The sequence below is a fragment of the Zalophus californianus genome, chromosome 3 (assembly GCF_009762305.2).
Source record: "Zalophus californianus isolate mZalCal1 chromosome 3, mZalCal1.pri.v2, whole genome shotgun sequence".
Classification (NCBI taxonomy): Eukaryota; Metazoa; Chordata; class Mammalia; order Carnivora; family Otariidae; genus Zalophus; species Zalophus californianus.
In genome coordinates this window covers 122,293,830-122,313,878 of record NC_045597.1, presented here as the reverse complement: position 1 = coordinate 122,313,878, position 20,049 = coordinate 122,293,830, and the positions used below count along the sequence as shown (strand labels likewise).

The 20,049-nt window shown below is 36.8% G+C and overlaps 1 protein-coding gene across 4 annotated transcripts in view; it reads left to right on the top strand.

Moving 5' to 3' along the window:
- The window catches only part of LOC113920222 (cytohesin 1 interacting protein), an 83,116-nt gene extending 65,793 nt beyond the window's left edge, over window positions 1–17,323 (top strand). For 2 of the 4 annotated variants that reach the window (XM_027590525.2, XM_027590523.2), the window contains 2 exons: window positions 7,036–7,102; window positions 9,648–13,261. In XM_027590525.2, the coding sequence (XP_027446326.1) occupies window positions 7,036–7,102; window positions 9,648–10,156 (576 nt within the window). In that variant the 3' untranslated portion in view covers window positions 10,157–13,261. Of the gene's footprint in view, window positions 1–7,035; window positions 7,103–9,647; window positions 13,262–16,669 lie in introns of those variants that run through there. The other 2 variants (XR_003519262.2, XM_027590524.2) reach the window with 2 other exon arrangements.
- Window positions 17,324–20,049: the final 2,726 nt, after the last annotated feature.

Genomic DNA, 20,049 nt, shown 5'->3' with positions numbered 1-20,049 from the left:
GCTTTTTTGTTTGTTTGATTGTGGGTGTTTTTGTATTCCACATATAAGTGAAATCATATGGTATTTGTCTTTCTCTCTGACTTATTTCACTTAGCATAATACCCCCTAGGCCCATTCCTGTGGTCACAAATGGCAAGATTTTATTCCTTTTTATGGTTGAATAATATTCCATTGTGTATGTATACCACATCTTTATCCCTTCCTCTATTGATGGACACTTAGGTTGCTTATATATCTTGGCTATTTTTTTTTAAATGCTACAATAAACTAGGAGCGCATATATCTTTTTAAGTTAGTGTTTCTGTTTTCTTTGGATAAATACTCAGTAGTGGAATTACTAGATCATATGGTATTTCTCTTTTGATTTTTGAGGAAACTCCATACTGTTTTCCACAGTGCTGCATCAATTTGCATTCCCACCAACAGTGCATGAGGGTTCCTTTCCTCCACATTCTTGCCAACACTGGTTATTTCTTGTTTTTGATACTAGCCACTCTGACAGGTATAAGGTGATATCTCATTGTGGTTGTGATTTACATTTCCCTGATGATTAGTGATATTGAATGTCTTTTCATGTGTCTGTTAGCCATCTGTATGTCTTCTTTGGAAAAATGCCTATTTAGGTCCTCTGCCCATTTTAATGAGATTATGTGGGGTTTTTTTGATGTTGAGTGGTATAAGTTCTTTATATATTTTGGTTATTAACCCTTTATTAGATATATTATTTGCACATATCTTCTCCCATTCAATAGGTTCCTTTTTGCTTCAGGGATGTGCAAAAGCTTTTAATTTTGTTGTAGTCCCATAGTTTATTTTTGCTTTTGTTTCCCTTGCCTGGGGAGACGTATTCAAAAATATGTCCAGTGTCTAAGAGATTGCTGCCTATGTTTTCTTTTAGGAGTTTTAAGGTTTCATGTCTCACATTTAGGTCTTTAATCCATTTTGAATTTATTTTTGTGTATGGTGTAAGAAAGTGGTCCAGTTTCGTACTTTTGCATGTAGCTGTCCAGTATTCCCAGTTAATGAAAAGACTGTTTCTCCCTCATTGTATGTTATTAACTCCTTTGTCATAGATTGATTAGCCATATAAGTGTGGGTTTGTTTCTGAGCTCTCTATCTTATTCATTGATCTATGAATCTATTTTGTGACAGTACCATACTGTTTTGATTACTTTGGCTTTGAGTATATCTTGAAATCTGAGATTGTGATACCTCCAGTTTTGTTGTTCTTTCTCAAGATTGTTTTGGCCATTTGGGGTCTTTTGTGGTTTTATACAAATTTTAAGATTATTTGTTCTAGTTCTATAAAAAATACTGTTTGGATTTTGATAGAGATTACATTGACTCTGTAGATAGCTTTGGGTAGTATGGACTTTTTAATGATATTAATCCTTCCAAACCATGGACATGGTATATCTTTCCATTTGTTTGGGTTGTCTTCAGTTTCTTTCATCAGTGTCTTCTATTTCTCAGAGTATAGGTCTTTCACCTCCTTGGGTAAAGTTATTCCTAGATATTTTATATTTTTTGATGCAATTATAAATGTGATTGTCTTCTTAATTTCTCTTTCTGCTACTTCACTATTAGTGTATAAAAATGCAATAGATTTCTGTATTTTAATTTTGTATCCTGCAAATTTACTAAGTTTATTTATTAGTTCTAATAGTTTTTTGGTGCAATCTTTCGGGTTTTCTATGTATAGTATCACATCATCTACAAAAATTGACAGTTTTACTTTTTCCTTAACCAATTTGGATTCCTTTTCTTTCTTTTTCTTGGCTGATTGCTGTGGCTAGGACGTCTAGCACTATGCTGAATAAAAGTCGTGAAAGTGGACATCCTTGTCTTCTTCCAGATCTTAGAGGAAAAGTTTTCATAATCTTAACCATTTTTAATTGTTTTTTATGTCTTTAAATGAAGTGTAATACTTTTATGCAGATAGATCCTATACATTTTTCACTAGATGTATTCCTTTCTACTTATGATTTTTGTTCATATCATAGTTTTTTTATAAAAATAATAAGTGTTTTGATTGAGGTCGATGTATAGATTTGTCAAACAAATTTTACGCTGTCATTCAAACTATATAATTCAAACTATTCCTAAACTATGTAATTTCTAACAAATTATCTGTAGATTATTTTGGGTTTTCAGATAATAACTGTTAAGGATGACATAAAGTTCTCTTTCTTCACTACACTGGGTAGGGCTTACACTACAGTGATGAATAGAAACTATAATAATAAGTATCCTTGTTTTGTTCTTGATTTTAAAGGGAATTTCCACTTTTTCCCATCAGGAATGAGGTTTCTCTATGAATATACTTTTCAGATTTGGGACACTTCCTTCCATACTAAATTTTCTAGTAGTTTTTATAGTCCTTGTGTATTACATTTTATCAAACACTTTTTTCTGTGTGCGTTATTCTCGCTTGTTTATTTTAAAAAATATCTGTCAATATGGTGAATGATATTTAAAGATTTTCTTTTTTTTTGAGATTTTATTTATTTATTTGACAGAGAGAGAGAGACAGCGAGAGCAGGAACACAAGCAGGGGGAGCGGGAGAGGGAGAAGCAGGCTTCCTGCCAAGCAGGGAGCCTGATGTGGGGCTCAATCCCAGGACCCTGGGATCATGACCTGAGCTGAAGGCAGATGCTTAATGACTGAGCCACCCAGGCGCCCCCGACATTTAAATATTTTCTAATGTAAAACCACCCTTGCATTTCTAGAATAATCCAACCTGGTCATAATTTATAATCATTTTTATATAAATATAGATTTGATTTGCTAATTATTTTCTTTAGGATATTTGAAGGTAACTTCATTTTATAGGTAGAATGGCCTGCAATTTTCTTTTCTCAAACTATCTTTCTTTAGTTTTGGTATCATGTTTACTGGACTCTTAGCATGAGCTGGGGAGAATCTTCCCCTTTTTCTTCTCTGGTAGAATTCTTGTAGCTATCTGAATCATCTGGGTTTAAGGTTCTTTTTTGGTGGGAATACTTCTAAACTCTGTTTCAGTTTCTTTATTAATTATAAGATATCTCAGGCTTTCTGTTTTGTTTGTTTTGTTTGAGCCAGTTTTATTTAATTAATGTTTTTGTTAATGAATTTTTAAAATTTTCAAATTTATTGTATGTGTTGATAATGAAAATTCTGTTCTCGTATTTTTCTTTTCTTCACAAGAAAGATTATGTCCCCATTTTTATTTGCATTACTTTTTATGGCTTCTCTCTCTCTCTCTTTTTTTCTTGGTAATTCTATCTAGAGGATTTTCTATTTTTGAGTCTTTTCAAAAACCAGTATTTCAGTTTGTGGCAATCTTTTGTCTGTTTCTGGTTACTTTTAAGATGTTCTTTTGTCTTACTGATCTAAACTTACACTGAAATATGATTAGGTCTAGATTCACTTCTAAATTTATACTGCTTAGAAATTGCAGTACCTTTTCAATCCAAGGACTCGTGAATTTCTTCAGTTTTGGAAAACTAACAGCTTGAACTCTTTGAATATACCTTCTTCACCATTCCTTGAATTATCTTCTGGAATTCCTGTTAGACATATTTTTAGAGTCTTTTGATTTATTTTCCTTGCTTCCTAACCACTCTTTCATATTTTGTATCACTTTATCTTTTTTCTTATGTTCCTGTTGAATTCTTCAGTAAAGTCTTTATTCTGTAGAGAATGAGTTGTTTCCATTGAGTTTTAAGAGTTAAATAATTTTTTTCAGATCATTCTTTTTCATGTCTATCTGTTCTTGTTTTATTTCTTTGTTTCAGATTTCTTGTTTTGATCAACATTAATCTCATTTCTTCCTCTGAAGATTATAAATATTTTTGTTTTAAAGTCTTCTTTGGACACTGTTCTATTTTCTTTTCTTTCTTTCTTTTTTTTTTTTTTTTTGGAGAGAATCCATGTACTGACTATCAATTTTGTTGTCTTTCACACCTTTTGGAGTTTATACTGCTCACTTCCCATGCATGGTGGTCTTTCCCTTCCACTCAGTATTGTACTTGGGTTGCCTCCACCCTGCATTTTCAAGGCTCCCAATCCAGAGCCAGGTCTTTCCTCTAGGATTCGTGTGCTGAGCCAAACAGCACATCCACTGTGCTAGCAGGAGGAGCTACTTTTCAATGCAGCTCTGCTTTTTACTGGGTTGGTAGTCCTTGGGAAGTATTTTGCTACATTGCACCTTTATGCTGCATTTATCTACTCCTGCCTCTCCAGGCATGAGCTCTACATGGGCCATAGTCACCATCAGCAGATTTTCTCACCCTGCTTTTCATGGTAGTAGAGCTTAGCCAAGGTTCAAGCAAGAAACTTGTCTCTGTCCTCTGTCTCAGATGAATAAGTGCATTTAAATTATATATTGCCACAGGATCCAAATCCCTAGCTACCTGTTTCTGCTTCTCCAGGTCTGGCAGATCTTTGGGTTCATTCTTGCTTATCTTCTTGCATTCCTTTTCCTTTTCTAATCTTGAAACTATGTGATTTCCAGTTCACCGCTTGAACCAGAAATGTCTGGATCTGACCTATAACCAGGGTCAAGTTGGCTCCCCCTTCACACCATGACATTTAGTTTGTGTGTCCTGTATAATTATGCATTCATATTGCAAATGAGGTTATAGCCATGAAGCCACAGCTCTTCTTTAGAAATGGTGGTCCCTTCTGAGCCATGTTTTCAAGCTTAATGACTGAGCCACCCAGGCGCCCCCGACATTTAAATATTTTCTAATGTAAAACCACCCTTGCATTTCTAGAATAATCCAACCTGGTCATAATTTATAATCATTTCTCATAACCTATGATTCAGATGTTTAACATGAAAACAGCACATCCACTGTGCTAGCTGGAGGAGCTACTTTTCAATCTAGCTCTGCTTTTTCCTGGGTTGGCAGTCCTTGGGAAGTATTTTGCTACATTGCACCTTTATTTTCTAATCTGGAACTTTGTAGGAATGTTAGGAAAATTAAACAGCATGTTATCCATGAAAGCACTGTAAAAGTAGTAAAGATGGAAATGTGTAGCTATATGTCTCATGTATATTGAAAACATTAGAAATATATCCAACTCAAAATATCCATCTGTGTAGTTGAGTTTTATTTCAGGAAGCCATTTTTTGATATATTCTTTCAATTCAATATTTACTGAGCAGCTGCTATGTACCAGGCTCTGAGCTAGGTACAATTCGGTGATAGGGCCCGGTATGGTTAGATCTCCCACGTGTTTTAATTTTTTTCTAATGGGGAGAGGTCTCATTTGTCTAAATATACAACTGTATTGTTAATAACAGGCAGAAACAGATTATGAGGAAAATGGGGAAGCTGAGAGAGAGACTAAAAACTCTTAGTCGCTTTGGCACATCTGCTCTTTACACTGGTGTTTTCTTGGTTCAAGTGATGACGTACTTAAATGACTGGGCCAAGTCAACAGATGAGATATTTTAAAACCTTTATTTTCACAAAAATTAGCTATCCGGCACAGCATGACTTTGTATTTCTGAATAGCGAGTGCAAAAATACAATCTCCGCTTCTCTCTGTATTTAGTTTTGACTGTCAATCTATGCTTATGCTCCTCTCCTGGATTCTATTCTCTTGCAGGAGATAGACCCCTTTCAGAGAGAAGGAAGGGGTTAGATCCTTGCTAGTTCTGTTCACTGTGGGTCCTTAACCCTGACCTTCATAGGACCACAGTTGACACAGATAAAAGGAGCTGGGACTCAGATAGCCCAGCAATCTCGCAGCCATACTGACTCTCCTATAGTGCAGAAAGAACAAGAAATTAACTGAGCCAGGCATTTTATGGCTTTGATTTAGTGCTTGCATATTATATAGGTAACTGTAAGGACTGATGCTAAATGTTACTGTTATCAAGGCTTGGAAAATCCTGCCCAGTGATTGTTCAGCCCCCGAACTGAGGAACCAGCCATTCTTCCCTTAAGCAGTTGAGGACCTTCTTGTAATTTTATGATTTTCTTTTCCTTAAGCCTTCTTCTTCCAAATGTATTTTTCCCCCCTTTTCCTTTGTAGCCTGCATCTACCTTTCCCAGACTGCTTCTTACAAAGAAGTGCTTGTTTCCAACTAGGCTCCCTTTCCTTGGGATTAAGTGTCCATAGGCAAAGCTGAGCCGTGCCTGCCTGCTGGGCCGCCATGGGGATCTGAGTGGGCAGGGAAAGAGGCAGGGCAAAAGCCAGAGGGCGGGAGGGAGAGTGAGCTTCTACCTGTCCTTGACAGATGGCCTCTGCCTGGTTGCTTTGTTTCTCACCACCTCAGCCCCTTTGATGGGTTGGGTCATGCCTCATGAGCAGTCTTGACCGTGACAGCAACCACTTCATTGCCACCCGGGGCCACTGCTTGCATGTGCTGGGCAGCAGAGGAAGGAAGCAGTTAAGAAGTCAGGGTGTTTAGCAGTGTTCTAAGTTTAGCCCTCCAAGGAAGTCTTTCAGACAGTCTGGCTTCCCCTTTTTGCTGTGAAAAATACATAGGTGTGCAGCAATAAACACAGCTTTAATGCCCCAGGCTTACAGAATGATGCTATTTGTTGAACATTTACTAAGCTCTAGTCACTGTTCTGAACATTTTACATCTACTAACTCTCCTCATTCTCGGGACAATCCCAGGGTTTCGATTCTGTTATTGCTTTCATCTTACACATCGGGAGGGGGTGGGGAGAAGCCTGGAGTGTAAATCCTTCCCTCAACAGCTAGTAAATGGACACAAACCCAAACAATTGGGTTCTCTACTATTTAAAAAAGTATATAAATAAATAAATGTCATGGTTTCCATTGTCTGTTGTTTCTATTGAGACGAAGTCATTGTTTCAACTTGTTCGTGCTACTAGATTGTTTCTTGAGAAAGTAGTATTCCCAGTATCGCCCTTTTGTGTAGAAAATAATCTTTCCAGTGAATGGGAGGGGTTGTTACTGCTAGAAAGAAAGGAAAAAAAATTAATGACAAATCTCATCACCTAGAAGTAAATTGCTATCTTCACTGGGGATTCCCAATTATTAACACTTTTTTTTTTCTTTTTTATCAGCAAACCTTGAAGAAAAAATGGGTGGAGTTCAGATCGCTGCAGTTACAGGAACAGCGTCTGCTTCATGGTAAATGTGATTTCCTGTTTAGAAACCACAGTAACATTCATCTTTTTGGTATTTCTGCCTCTAAGTTGTTGTAAGATTATCATCAGTATAAGAAAAAATTGTCTAGCGTGGATCAAGAATACTAGTCTGTGTTTTTTTGGCATGACCTTTGGAGTGACCTATGTTTTCGGAGGGTGAGTAGGTCAAGTCATATCCCCTCCTTCATATATATAACACATATACACATGAAAACACGCACACACTCCCATGTGTGCACACACTTACAAGAGGCACCTGGAGATTTTAGAAGAGCAGTAGGAATGATAGATAGCTGATTTTCCTACCACTACAGTAGATGAATTCAATTTCTGAGAACGTTTGTGGCTCAAGGGTTGTGTAGTTCTCAGAAATTATTGAGGCTGGAATGGGAGCATGCTTCTTGGGTAGAGATCCTATCATTTGTTCATATTATACAAGTTACGTGAATGCAGAGAAATGCCTCTTCATGGCCTGCAAACCTAAGACAGAAATACCAATGATCATTCTAACAGTAAATGCATGGCTCTTGCTGTTGTGTGAATTCTGAAGGGAATGGTTAAGTTTAAAATTTGTTGATTTGGGGGCACCTGGGTCGATCAGTCAGTTGAGTATCCAACTCTTGCTCTTGGCTCAGATCTTGATCTCAGGTCTCAGGTCATGAGTTCGAGCCCCATGTCAGGTTCCATGCTGGGTATGGAGCCTGCTTAAAAAAATAAAATAAAAATTTGTTGATCTGACATTTGCTACATGACTGGTGTAGCCTGAGGAATGAACTTGTTTGTACAAATAATTCACTGAAGCCACTAGCTATGTGGGTGTGAAATGTAGTATACCTTCTTAACACTGAGCTAAAGTCTCTATTTATAACCTAGAATGTTTGTTTCAAGTAATAATTTATTTACAGGAGAAAAAGATACATTTAATTCATAATTAAGCACTAATGTATGACTTAGAGGTTTGTGTTTATATTCTGTTTTTTTAAATGAAACTTCTATATAAGTTACTTCTCTTTTGTGTATTTTTAAATTAATATGCTCAAAAATTCTTAGTAGATTTTGGGGGGTTCTGAAGTTTCCTAGCCGGACAAAGGTATAAAATCCAGCCACTCCTGGATTTCTGTAGACTTGAGGGTGTTTGGGAAACCTTTTCCCCCATTTCTGGAACATTCTGGAGTTGGAGATGGGGTTTGGCCTAATATGTATAGGCAGTCCTGGGCTTCTATAGGCATAGCTTGTATGGACAAGGTCTTTAGTTCAAGATTAAGGGAAATGACTCTTCATTAAAGCCATTGTTGTACCCATTTTTTTTTTTTTTTGAGAGATTGAAGGAGTTCTGTAGTTTATTTTTCCTAGACGCAGAATAAATATACAGGGCATGAGATTCTCAATTGCTTTCCAATTCAAGAGAATTCATCAGCTCATTGCCAGATGAAATAAGTAGGTTTTATTAGTAAAAAGGAAAGCATTCTGACTAGTCAGTGCAGAGCTGGCCAAATTCAACCTTGCAGATTAAGTGGAAAATCTGTCTCTTTTTGTATTGCTAATCAAGGACAAAGCAGAGCAACAGTAGAGAAATAAGCAGCACAAAGTAAAACCGTTTCTGAGTGTGCAATCTTCTATTACTTTTCCTGAAGCAGAGTCACCTTCTAAACTGTCGTTCTCAGCCTGGTATAACAAATAATCCTCTTGCACCGAGTAGCATTCCAGCCAGCTCAGATAGAACACAAGCACGTGGGGTAGGGACCGGATGTTGGTGTGCGATTAAAATTTGAGTTTGGAGAGCCCAGATATAGGTTATGAAAGGTTAATGAAAAAATTCAGCCAAGCAGATAAAACTCAGCTTCCACAAATGAACTGTTATTTATTTGAGGACAGGGCTGTTTTCTGGGTATGGTACCATTCCAGAACATTTAAGTATTAAAGTATTCTAGGAAGAAGCATGGACTATTGAAGCTGGAAGATATCCTCTCTGTTTTAAACACCTTTGAATTCTCTATAATCAGCCTACGGGTGCAAGTTGTATAACTATGTTTCCCATATACTTCGAGTGATGTTTTAATAATTTTATAATTATTTAAAAATACAGTAACTGAAAATCAGAGGAACTTAATGGAGTAAGACGGCATTTTCTCAAGTAATTCTTTATTTTTTTTCCCAAGTATATACTTTAGAATGCCATTTCTGTGAGCACGTTAATAAAAGGTTGCAGGGTCACTTCTGTTTAAGAAATGATACCTTTGGAGATTGACAAGTCACACCGGCATACTCTCAGAGGAGTTGACTGTTCTTATGTGAGGAATCTATTTCCATTTATTTGATTTAGCATGACTATTTGTGACCGTGGAACAGTTTTACATGGAAGCCAGCCCATGAACAATAGTCTGGGAAACACCACTCTGAGGTTTTATCAAATGACCTCATAAAGAGTCACTTATTCATACGGGTGAAGCTCAGTGAAAAATATTCTTCACCTTTACTCTTTCTTTCCTGCACCGTTTAAAGAGAAATTTTGGTGTGTTTGCTTGTAGGGAGTGATGCTCATATCCATTCCACAGTGGACTTTGTTTTCTGCCTTCCAGGTGACACAGGTAATTGCCCAAGTTTGGAAAACATGGACATAGATGAGTCGGTTTTGTTTGGAACCCTGCCAGGGCCAGGGCCCGCCCTCCTGGACCGGAATCGCCTATCCAGTGAGAGCAGCTGTCTGAGCTCCATGACGATGGACAGCGAGGACGGCTACCAGACATGTGTGTCTGAGGACTCCAGCAGGGGAGGCTTTAGTCGACAGACGAGCACAGATGATGAGTGCTTTGTCCCCAAGGATGGGGACGATTTCCTGAAGAGGTCTTCTTCGAGGAGGAACCGGAGTGTTAGCACGGCCAGCAGTGGGTCCATGTCCCCCTTGTGGGAGGGCAACTTCTCAAACATGTTTGGGACCCTGCCCCGGAAAAGCAGAAGGGGCAGTGTCCGGAAACAGCTCTTAAAATTCATCCCTGGCCTTCACCGTGCAGTGGAAGAGGAAGAGAGTCGCTTTTGATGGGTTGTCCTGACCTTTCTTATTTCGTAAATATCTCTGGACTTGTTTAGACTAACTCCACCCAGCCTGGTGGGAAATTGCAGATGGATTGCAAAACTGAAACTCCATACCATGACGATAGATAGTGACCTTTATTTAAATTTTTGTATCATAAGGTTTGCTTCTTAAATCATTTTTTGTAACCAGAAAAGCACAGGTGATAAACAGAAAGTAGGGGAACTAGGTAATAAGTTGGATAAGATGACAAATTAAGCACATTCCTGCTCATCCTAATGCTGCCTGGGAAGACAAGGGTAATATTTATTTTCTAGATTGTGTGAAAAATTGAGAACTTTTCAGTCAAGTGTAAATAAAAGAGTGATGGAATATAATTATTTGGGATACCTTCCGTAGGTTCATTGGTAGGTCATAAAACTTTGCTTAAGATCAGTAGCCTCCAGGGAGGCTTCATAATAGGTCATTTTGAATGTTTCTGTTTACATCTGTGAAGGATTATAAACAAAGAGGATCATCAGCTATTTTTCACATCCACCGCAACAATAAAGCAGGAAGTATGAGATACAATAAGGCAGGAAGTATGAGATACAATAAAGCAGGAAGTATGAGATACAATAAAGCAGGAAGTATGAGATACAATAAAGCAGGAAGTATGAGATACAATAAAGCAGGAAGTATGAGATACAATAAAGCAGGAAGTATGAGATACAATAAAGCAGGAAGTATAAGACTCAATATGAGGGTTTGGGAATCCATGGGAACGTGTTGTCTAAGATGGGTGCTGAGCAAGATTATAAGGGCTTTTTAATAGACAGCCTAAACAGAATGGGAGAGAATGTCATTCTTACTCAATTCAATTTTTGTTCTGCCTAAACATTGATGGCAAGTCTAGAATTCTCAAGATCCTGCATACAGCTTTGTAAATTTTTTTTTGGAGCAGATGTCTGGAATTTGAAAAATTAGAGCCAGGAAAAGGATTTTCCTCCTGTAGATTTTTTCACATTACTCCTCACTTTATGTTATACATTCCCAACCGTTATTGCCTCAGCACTCTTGCCTGCTGGTTATGTTGGTATCACATCACTTCTAGCCTTTCAATCACGTTTTTATTCAGTACCCATTCAAGTCCATGATTTCCCTGTTCTGGTGATACAGCTGCTCATGACCTATATTCTAGAGTAGATAATGCAGACAATGTGATAAATAGTCCTTATTGATTTAAAGCTCTGTGTGTGTGTGTGTGTGTGTGTGTGTGTGTGTGTGTGTGTGTGTGTTTGGGAGAAATAAAGACATTTGATAGGTGACTTTGAGTGTAACCACATTTAAATAAATTGAGTAAAGAATGAGTCATTTTGAGAAAAGAAAGGGGGAGTAAGGAAGCTTGTAGGGTAAGAAATGAATATTAAAATAAAATATAAAAGATTGCTAATTGGAACCTGCTTTCTATTAATTATTTCAACTCCAAATCATCCAGTGGGCTCTGCTTTGGAATCATTCATATGAAAAGCAGGATGAGGTGTTTTGAAGGAACAATAACAATGCTGTCTACCATTTACTGAATACCTAGCAGGTTAAAGATGCTTTCCATGTGATCCTGAAACAACCCTGTTAGATGGGTGTTAGCCATACATAAGGAGCAGGAGTTTGGAGAAGTTCCCATGGCCAGCGGCAGGGCTGAAATTGGAAACCAGTTCTTTCTAACTCTGGCCTAGTCTCAGTCTCTCTAGATATTGTTTACTCTTTTGCTGGTTCTGTGTGGTCATCCCTACAGGACTTCCTCCCACCCCACATCCCCCACCCCTCATGGAATACTTAAAACACACAATTGTGGATACTGCATGGATAAAAATTGTCTTTGGTTAATAAGAGAAAAAACGGACATTTAGAATGACTCTTTCTCTTGGCCCCCACAAGCAAGTTTTCAAATATAGGCACATTAATAACTGCACGATTAACAATACATTTATTTTCAACAAAGGCTTGCAAGTCCAAATTGTGATTGGACTGACACTGCTTATTTCCCATCTTAGACTAGAATTATCATGTTAAAGATCTGCTTCCATGAAAGCAACGTATCTTGTTAATCCCATCTTGCCAAATCCAGGGGAAAGAAATAATCACATTTATTTGAGGAAAGATGACTTTAAATTCTTCTACAACATGATCAGGGTTTCGAGAACTTCCACAAGTCGTCTGGGAAAGCAGATTATAGGTCATTTGCTTTTCTCATGGCTCGAAGTGTTAAATATAGTGTAATTCTTCCTCCTTACAGTAACTATCAAACCCAAAAAGGTACAGGGAAGGGAGAGAGCAAGTTCCACTGTAGTCTGAGGTAAGAAGCATTAGAGTCAAGAGTTTGAGATGTTCTGGAAAAAAAGAGAAGCAGTTTTTAACCAAAGTACAGGAAGGAAGGGTATGTCATGTTTTGTGTGTTCACAAGTTGTAAGAAAACTAGTTACTGTTTAGTGGAAATGTAGGTAAATTTCTCACAGCACAGCTTTTCAGACTATCTGACCTCAGTGGGAGTTGAGAAGATTTCATTTCTCTAATCTTCTGGGGCACAATGACTCACTTTGATGTAACTTACTGGGAAATGAATTGAAAAGTGAAGTGTTTTGTTTTTTGCTTACCCCCAACTTGTCAAATATGTGATATTGGTGGATTTCATTAATTGACAATTGGTTATGAAATTGCACTTTTGTAGCATGGTATTGATAAACCAAATTCGAATCAAGCATATTGAGAATTACTCTGTCCTGTGGCTAAAGGAACACCACCCACCATGTCCAACAGGTTGGTACTCTACTTTTTGAAATGATCTTTTATTCGTCCCTTTCTGCTTTGCACTACTTTTATAGCTTAGTTGCATGTACAAACAGTATTAAAAATCCTAGTTTGAACTGAAGAAATCAAACTTGGGTAGAGTTTGTGTGTACTGATCATATAGTGTAAGTATTTATGGATTTATATAATCTAAGTATAGTCAGTACGTAACTATATTGAACCCTTCAGATCACAAGATTATTGGTACTTTATATCCATTTCTTTACAGAAATATGGGCAATAAAAAAGTTGATACCTTTCTGAAATAAAGAATGCTCTTTTTCAGTGTCAGATCTCTCTTGTCTCCCTTTCTCTCCCTCTGCCCCATCTCTCTGTCTCTCAGTCTCTATCTTTTTACCTACTTACCTTAAATGAAATGATTGTTTTCAAGGCAGTTTTTTTTTTTTTTAAATCTGGGGTGATGTCTTGATACCTACTCTCTGAGGTTTTTTCTTTAATTTTTTACAATTTAATTTAATTTTATTATGTTAGTCAAAAAGGCATGGCCTGCTTAATTGAGGCTTTGTACTTGTATTAGCTTTCTGATGCTTAACAAATTACTACATACTTAGAGGTTTAAAACACATTTATTTCCTCAAAGTTTCTGTGGGTGAAGTGTCTGGGCAAATCTTAGCTGGGTCTGCTCAGGGACTCATGAGGCTGCAGTCAAGGCGTCACCCAGCATTGAGCTCTCCCCTGGAGGCTTGCCTGGGGAACGATACACTACCAAGCTCCCTCAAGTTGTGATCAGAATCATTTCCGTGTGCCATAGGATTCGTGGCAGCTTGCTTAGTAAAAGCCAGTAATGGAAAGAGAGAGACTGCACGCGAGACAGTCTTAATGCAATGTAACCACAGGAGTGACATCTTCTCAACTTTGCCACATAGCGGAACATAATGACACAAGTAAGAGCCTACCAACTATGCCATGTTCCGTTTGTTAGACACAAATCATAAGATCCATCCACACCCAAGGAGCACGGATTATGCAAAGCATGAACATGAGGAGGCAGGGATCAAGGAGGTCCCTTAGGATCTGTTCACAACATCATTCAAGGAATTCACAAACTTGATAATATATTGAGTCTTTTCTAAACTCCTTTGAACAAATATAAATGGTGGATGTTATAATTTTTAATAGAGAAGTAGTAAGATCTCTGAAATTAAAGAACCTGGCCAAGATTGTATAACTAGCCAAAATGCTGAGTAGGAAACTGAATCCAGGTCTCCTGACTTTGTCTCTCAAGTGCATGAAATGATAGGAAATTTTAAAAGAATATTAAAGTGTGAGCTAGTTACTTGCCTTAAAATTCTCCTCAGGGAATTCGAGTGTATTTAAGTGAATTAGTGATTGGCATGATGAAATTTATCACTTCTATATGGGTACATCTTTATGAGCACAGGACAGGAATTCCACAGAAAAACAAATAAAATTCTCATAATCAAAACTACAAAGCACAAAAGGAAATGATCAGCCATGAGGAAAAATCAGGAGGTAGCACAAATACCAGAATTATCAGAATCAGAGAAAATAAAGCAGTTTGAAAGAATATAGATATGTATTTCTTAGGAATAGAGGATAAATAAAGAACATATGCAAAGAACATGTGCAACTCAATAAAGAACATATGCAAATATCATAATGGTGAGAAACAGGCTCCTTTCCCCCCAAGATCAAGTACAAACCCAGGATATCCTCTCACTACTTTTATTTACCATTGTGCTGAAAGTTTTAGCCAGTGTACTAAGACAAGGAAAGGAAACAAAAGTTATACAAAGTGAGAAGGAAGAAATGAAACTGTTTTTGTTTGCTGATGACACGATTGTCCATCTGGAAAATCATGAAGAATCAACAACAAAAAAAATCCTGAAAGTAATAAGTGAGGACAGCAAGGTCACAGAATATAAATTACTACACAAGCAATGAACAACTGGGATTTGAAATTAAACAAACAGTAACTTTACAATAGTACCCCCAAAATGAAACGCTTGAATATAAACCTGACAAAGTATGTACAGTATCTATATGTGAAAAACCCCAAAACTTTGTCCAAGAAAATCTAAATAAATCAAGAGATATTCTGTGTTCATGGTTTGGAGGACTTAAGAGTGTTAAGGTGTGACCCCTTCTTAACTTAATCTATGTAGTGAATACCAACCAAGGTTCCGGTAAACTATTTCATAGACCTTGACAAACTGATTCTAAAGGTTATATGGAAAAGCAAAAGATCTAGAATAGCTAAAGTGAGGAAGAAGAAGGAGAATGAGGAGGAGGAGGAGGAAAAAGAGGAGGAGAAAGTTGGAGGAATCACAATATTCAATTTCTAGACTTCCTATAAATCTACCATAATTAAGACAGCATGGTATTGGCAAAATACAGCATATAGATCAACAGAACAGAATAGAGTGTCCAGAAATCAACCCATACAAATATAGCCACTGACCTTTGACAAAGGAGTAAAGGAAGTTAAGTGGAGAAAGGACAGAGTTTTCAACAAATGGTTCTTGAACAGTTGGACATCCATATGCAAGACCTTACACATTTCACACATTATAGACCTACATATAAAACATAAAAGTGTAAAACTTCTGGAAGATAACATAAGAGGAATCAAAATCAGTTTGGTTATTGAATATTGGGTTTGGTGATGAATTTTTAGGTATAATAAAAGGATGATTTATGAAAGAAAAGGTTGATATATTGTACTTTATTAAAATTTAAAAAATTCTGCTTTAGGAAAGATACTGTAAAGAAAATTAAAAGGCATAGATTGAGAGAAAATATTTGCAAAAAGCATATTTGAAAAAGGGCTTGTGTGCAAAATATAAAAAGAACTTTTAAAGGTCAAAAATAAGAACACAAGCAAGGTAAGTAAAACATGTTCAAAACATCTGAACAGACACATCTCCAAAGATAATACATAGATGGCAAATAAGTACATTGAAAGAATGCAGTATCACTTGTCATTTGGGATCTGCAAATTAAAACAACAATGAGATACCACTATATGGCTGTTAGGATGACTGAAATCCCAAATACTGACAATGCCAATTCATAGCAAGGATGTGGAGCAACAGAAATGCTTTTGCATTGCTGGTAGGAATGCAAAATAGTACAGCCACTTTGGAAGAGAGTTTGGCATTTTTTTTTTTTTTTTACAAAGTTAAAGATAGCTTTACCATACGGTTCAGCAATTGTGCTCCTAGGTATTACCCCAACTGACTGAAAACATATATCCGCACAAAAATCCCCACACAGATGTTTGTAGCAGCTTTATTCATAATCACCAAAAATTGGAGGCAACTGACATGTCCTTCAATAGGTTAATGGATAAACTGTGGTATATCCATACAATGGAATATGATTCAGGTCTAAAAAAAATGAGCTATCAAGACAGGAAAAGACATGATGAATCTTAAACGCATGTTGCTAAATTAAAGAAGCTATTTGGAAAGGGTTATTATTATATGATTCCATTTACATGACATTCTGAAAGAGGCAATACTATAGCAATAGTAAATAAATCAGTGGTTTCTGGGGGTCTGGGGGTAAGATGGAATGATGTATGTTTGGAGAAAGTTGAATAGATGGAGCCCTGATGAGTTTTATAGAGTTGTCTAAGTTTACTTGGTCTCCTGAAATAAAATACTGCAGACTGAGTGGCTTAAACAATAGAAATTTATTTTTTCACAGTTTTGGAGGCCAACTGCCCAGCAGCAGAGCTGGCGGCGGGGGAGGCGGCAGAATGGACATTCGAGGACAAAGCAGCCATCTGCAAGCCAGGAAGAGAACTCTCTCCAGAAACCAAACCCTGTGGAACCTTAATCTTGGACTGGATCTGGAATCATTATCCGGAACTGTAAGAAAACTATTGTTTAAGCCCGGATTGAATGCAGAATGGGACAAGACACTCTCCATGTATTATTAATATATGAAACAGCCTACTTAAGAAAAATAGAAGGACTTTGGAAATGATTAGAGTCTGTAACTCAAAGGCAAAAGAAACCATACATAAACATTGTAGTCCATTTGAGAAAATTGCTTCCCACGGGGGTAGCCGTTAATCATTCTGATACTGCTGTACATATATACTGGAACTGAACTATTAATAAATGACTGACTAATGATGGGAGACAGGGATTTTTTCTGTTGGAGTGGTAGTTTACAGGTAATTAAGGGAACAGGCTAGGATGATCCATGTGGAAATGGGTTAGAGATAGAGACATCAATATGCACTCAATATTAGCTTAATATAGATACAGATGGTTACATAGAAAAATATTTATAAATATATACAAGGTTTAATATACATACACATATTAATTGTTGACAGCAGAAAAGACATAGAAGGAATGAGCAAACTTAATACCAAGATATTGGTTTCTAATACCATTTCCAGTAAAAGAAACCAAGATTCCTTGGGTAAATGATTGATTCCAGGACTGTGGCAGGAAATGTACAAGAACCTGGGTTATTTTGCAGTGCCAGAATTTAAAGAAGTATTTAAAATATAAAACAAAACCTCACAATAAGGGGGATATATCAAAGGGAGACAGAAGTCAATTGAATGAGACTACAATCAATGGCCAAATATGGAAGTTTGAGCAACAAATTAAGTAAAAAACTATTAGACTATAGCCAAAGATATAAAATAAATATCCATGGATGGTTCCATATTGATATAAAAATATGAATATTTATTATATTTATTTATTATATAATATTTATTATAAAATAAATACTAAATGGAGTGAGGAGACAAATCTGTGCAGAAGAATTCCAAGTAACTTATGTAAGATATTCCACTCTCAAGGAGGTGGAGCAAAATATCTCATTCCTTAAACATGGTTACTTCCTTCTTCCCATATATTGCATTATTTGTTTCAGAAGTACAGATCCGTGATTCATCAGTCTTGTACAATTCACAGTGCTCACCATAGCACATACACCTAAGTCGGAGGGGAAGACGAACCATTAGAGACGATGGACTCTGAAAAACAAACTGAGGGTTCTAGAGGGGAGGGGGGGTGGGGGGATGGGTTAGCCTGGTGATGGGTATTAAAGAGGGCACATTCTGCGTGGAGCACTGGGTGTTATGCACAAACAATGAATCATGGAACACTACATCAAAAACAAATGATGTAATGTATGGTGATTAACATAACAATAAAAATTATTAAAAACAAAAACCAAAAAACAAAAAACCCCATAGTTACTTCCTTCCAAAGAGTACTGCATGGAAAGGGGAGAAAAAAAGTAACTCTACAGCAGAGATACCTGACAAACACTATTCAGTCAGGTGATCAAGATCAATATCAATAGTGTCAGGTCATATTGAAATTAAGTATGCTTATATGATGTAGCAAGAAGGGCTACATATTTGTGGTCTTCCTCCTCAAACCCATAGCTAATAATGAGAAAAACATCAGAGAAATCCTAGTTAGGAGACATTTTACAAAATACCAACTGGTACTTCTCAACATGGTCAAGGTCCGTAAAAACAACTAAAGTCTGAGAAGCTGTCATAGCCAAGAGAAGCCAAAGTGGACAAGATGACTAAATGTAATGTGGTATCTCGGATGGCACCCTGGAACAAGAAAAGGACACTAAGTAAAAAGACATTCTGAATAGAATAGTTAGTAAGAATGTATCCATATTGATTCATTAATTGTAGCAAATGTACTGTGATGACAGCAATGGGGGAAACAGGATGCAGGGTATATGGGAACTCTGAACTATCTCCAGAATTTCTCTATAAATCAAAAGTTGTTCAAAAAATGAAGTTTATTAAAAATAAGTACATGGGGGGCATGTGGGTGACTCAGGTGGTTGAGCTTCTGACTGTTGGTTTCAGCTCAGGTTTTGATCTCAGGGCTGTGGGAATGAACCCTGCCTCAGGCTTGATGCTGAGTGGGGAGTCTGCTCAAGATCTCTCTGCCCCTCCCCCTGCTCACCCGCGTGCATCTGCTCTTTCTCTCTCTAAAATAAATAATCTTTTAAAAAAAGTACATGGACATTGATTAAAGAGAATAAAAAGAAGGAATAGAAACCAGAGTGGAATTTTTAAAATATCAAGGTTAACTGGGAAGATTTAAGTAAATATAAACACATTTTTATTCTGAAAACACTGTCATTGAAATTAAGTCCTCTAGATGGGAGGGGCAGCACATCCAACTTAGATACAAGGAATCTGTGAACTAAAAGATCTAGGACATTACCTTGATGTAGAGAGAGAAAGAAAAAAAGAGCAAACCTTAAAAACAGGTTACAGATGGGGGGAGATAATGAAAACATTAAACATCGAATGAAACAGAAAATGAGAGAGATGCTATATTTGAAATGCTGATGAATGAGAATTTAACAGAATCCATTAAAAAAACAAACTTTGAATTATGAGAGTTGAGAAAGACTATATTATGATGAACAGGGTAAATAAAATAAACCCACACTCACACATTATGGTGGAAGCACTGAGCACTTAAGTCAATGAGAAAATCTTAAAAGCAACTAAAGAGAAAAGACAGATTACAAGGAACAATAATGACGCTGGCAGAATCAAGTTTCTAAATACACACCAGTGAGGACACCCACCACTAACTGAATCCTCCGTGATAAAGAATGCCACTTTGTGATATCTTTTGTCAGACTGTCTGCTAGCCTTTTATAGGTACACAACTTAATTCACCTTTGGTGACATGTGCAATTTTCCTTCTTACAATTCTATAGCCACTAGCTGAAGAAGCTATTTATTAAAGGGGCAAGAATTTTGATTAGCAAAAGTGCTTATGTTCAATTTTCATTTGTTTCTTCAGTCACTCAACAAGTCAATGAACGATTGTCCAATTTTAATTAGTGGGAACTGTGTTAGAAACTCAAAACAAATAAAAGTCCCTCACTTCAATACTTAGAGTTCTGTCAGGAGACACATATTAGAGTATGATAAATTCTAAAATAAAGAAGATACCTAATATATTTTAAGAGCCTATTCAAGGGCCACCTAATTCAGTGTGAAGTTAGAAATGTGATCATTTTTGTACATGAACCCTTCAGGGAAGGAGTGCAAAGAACTTCAC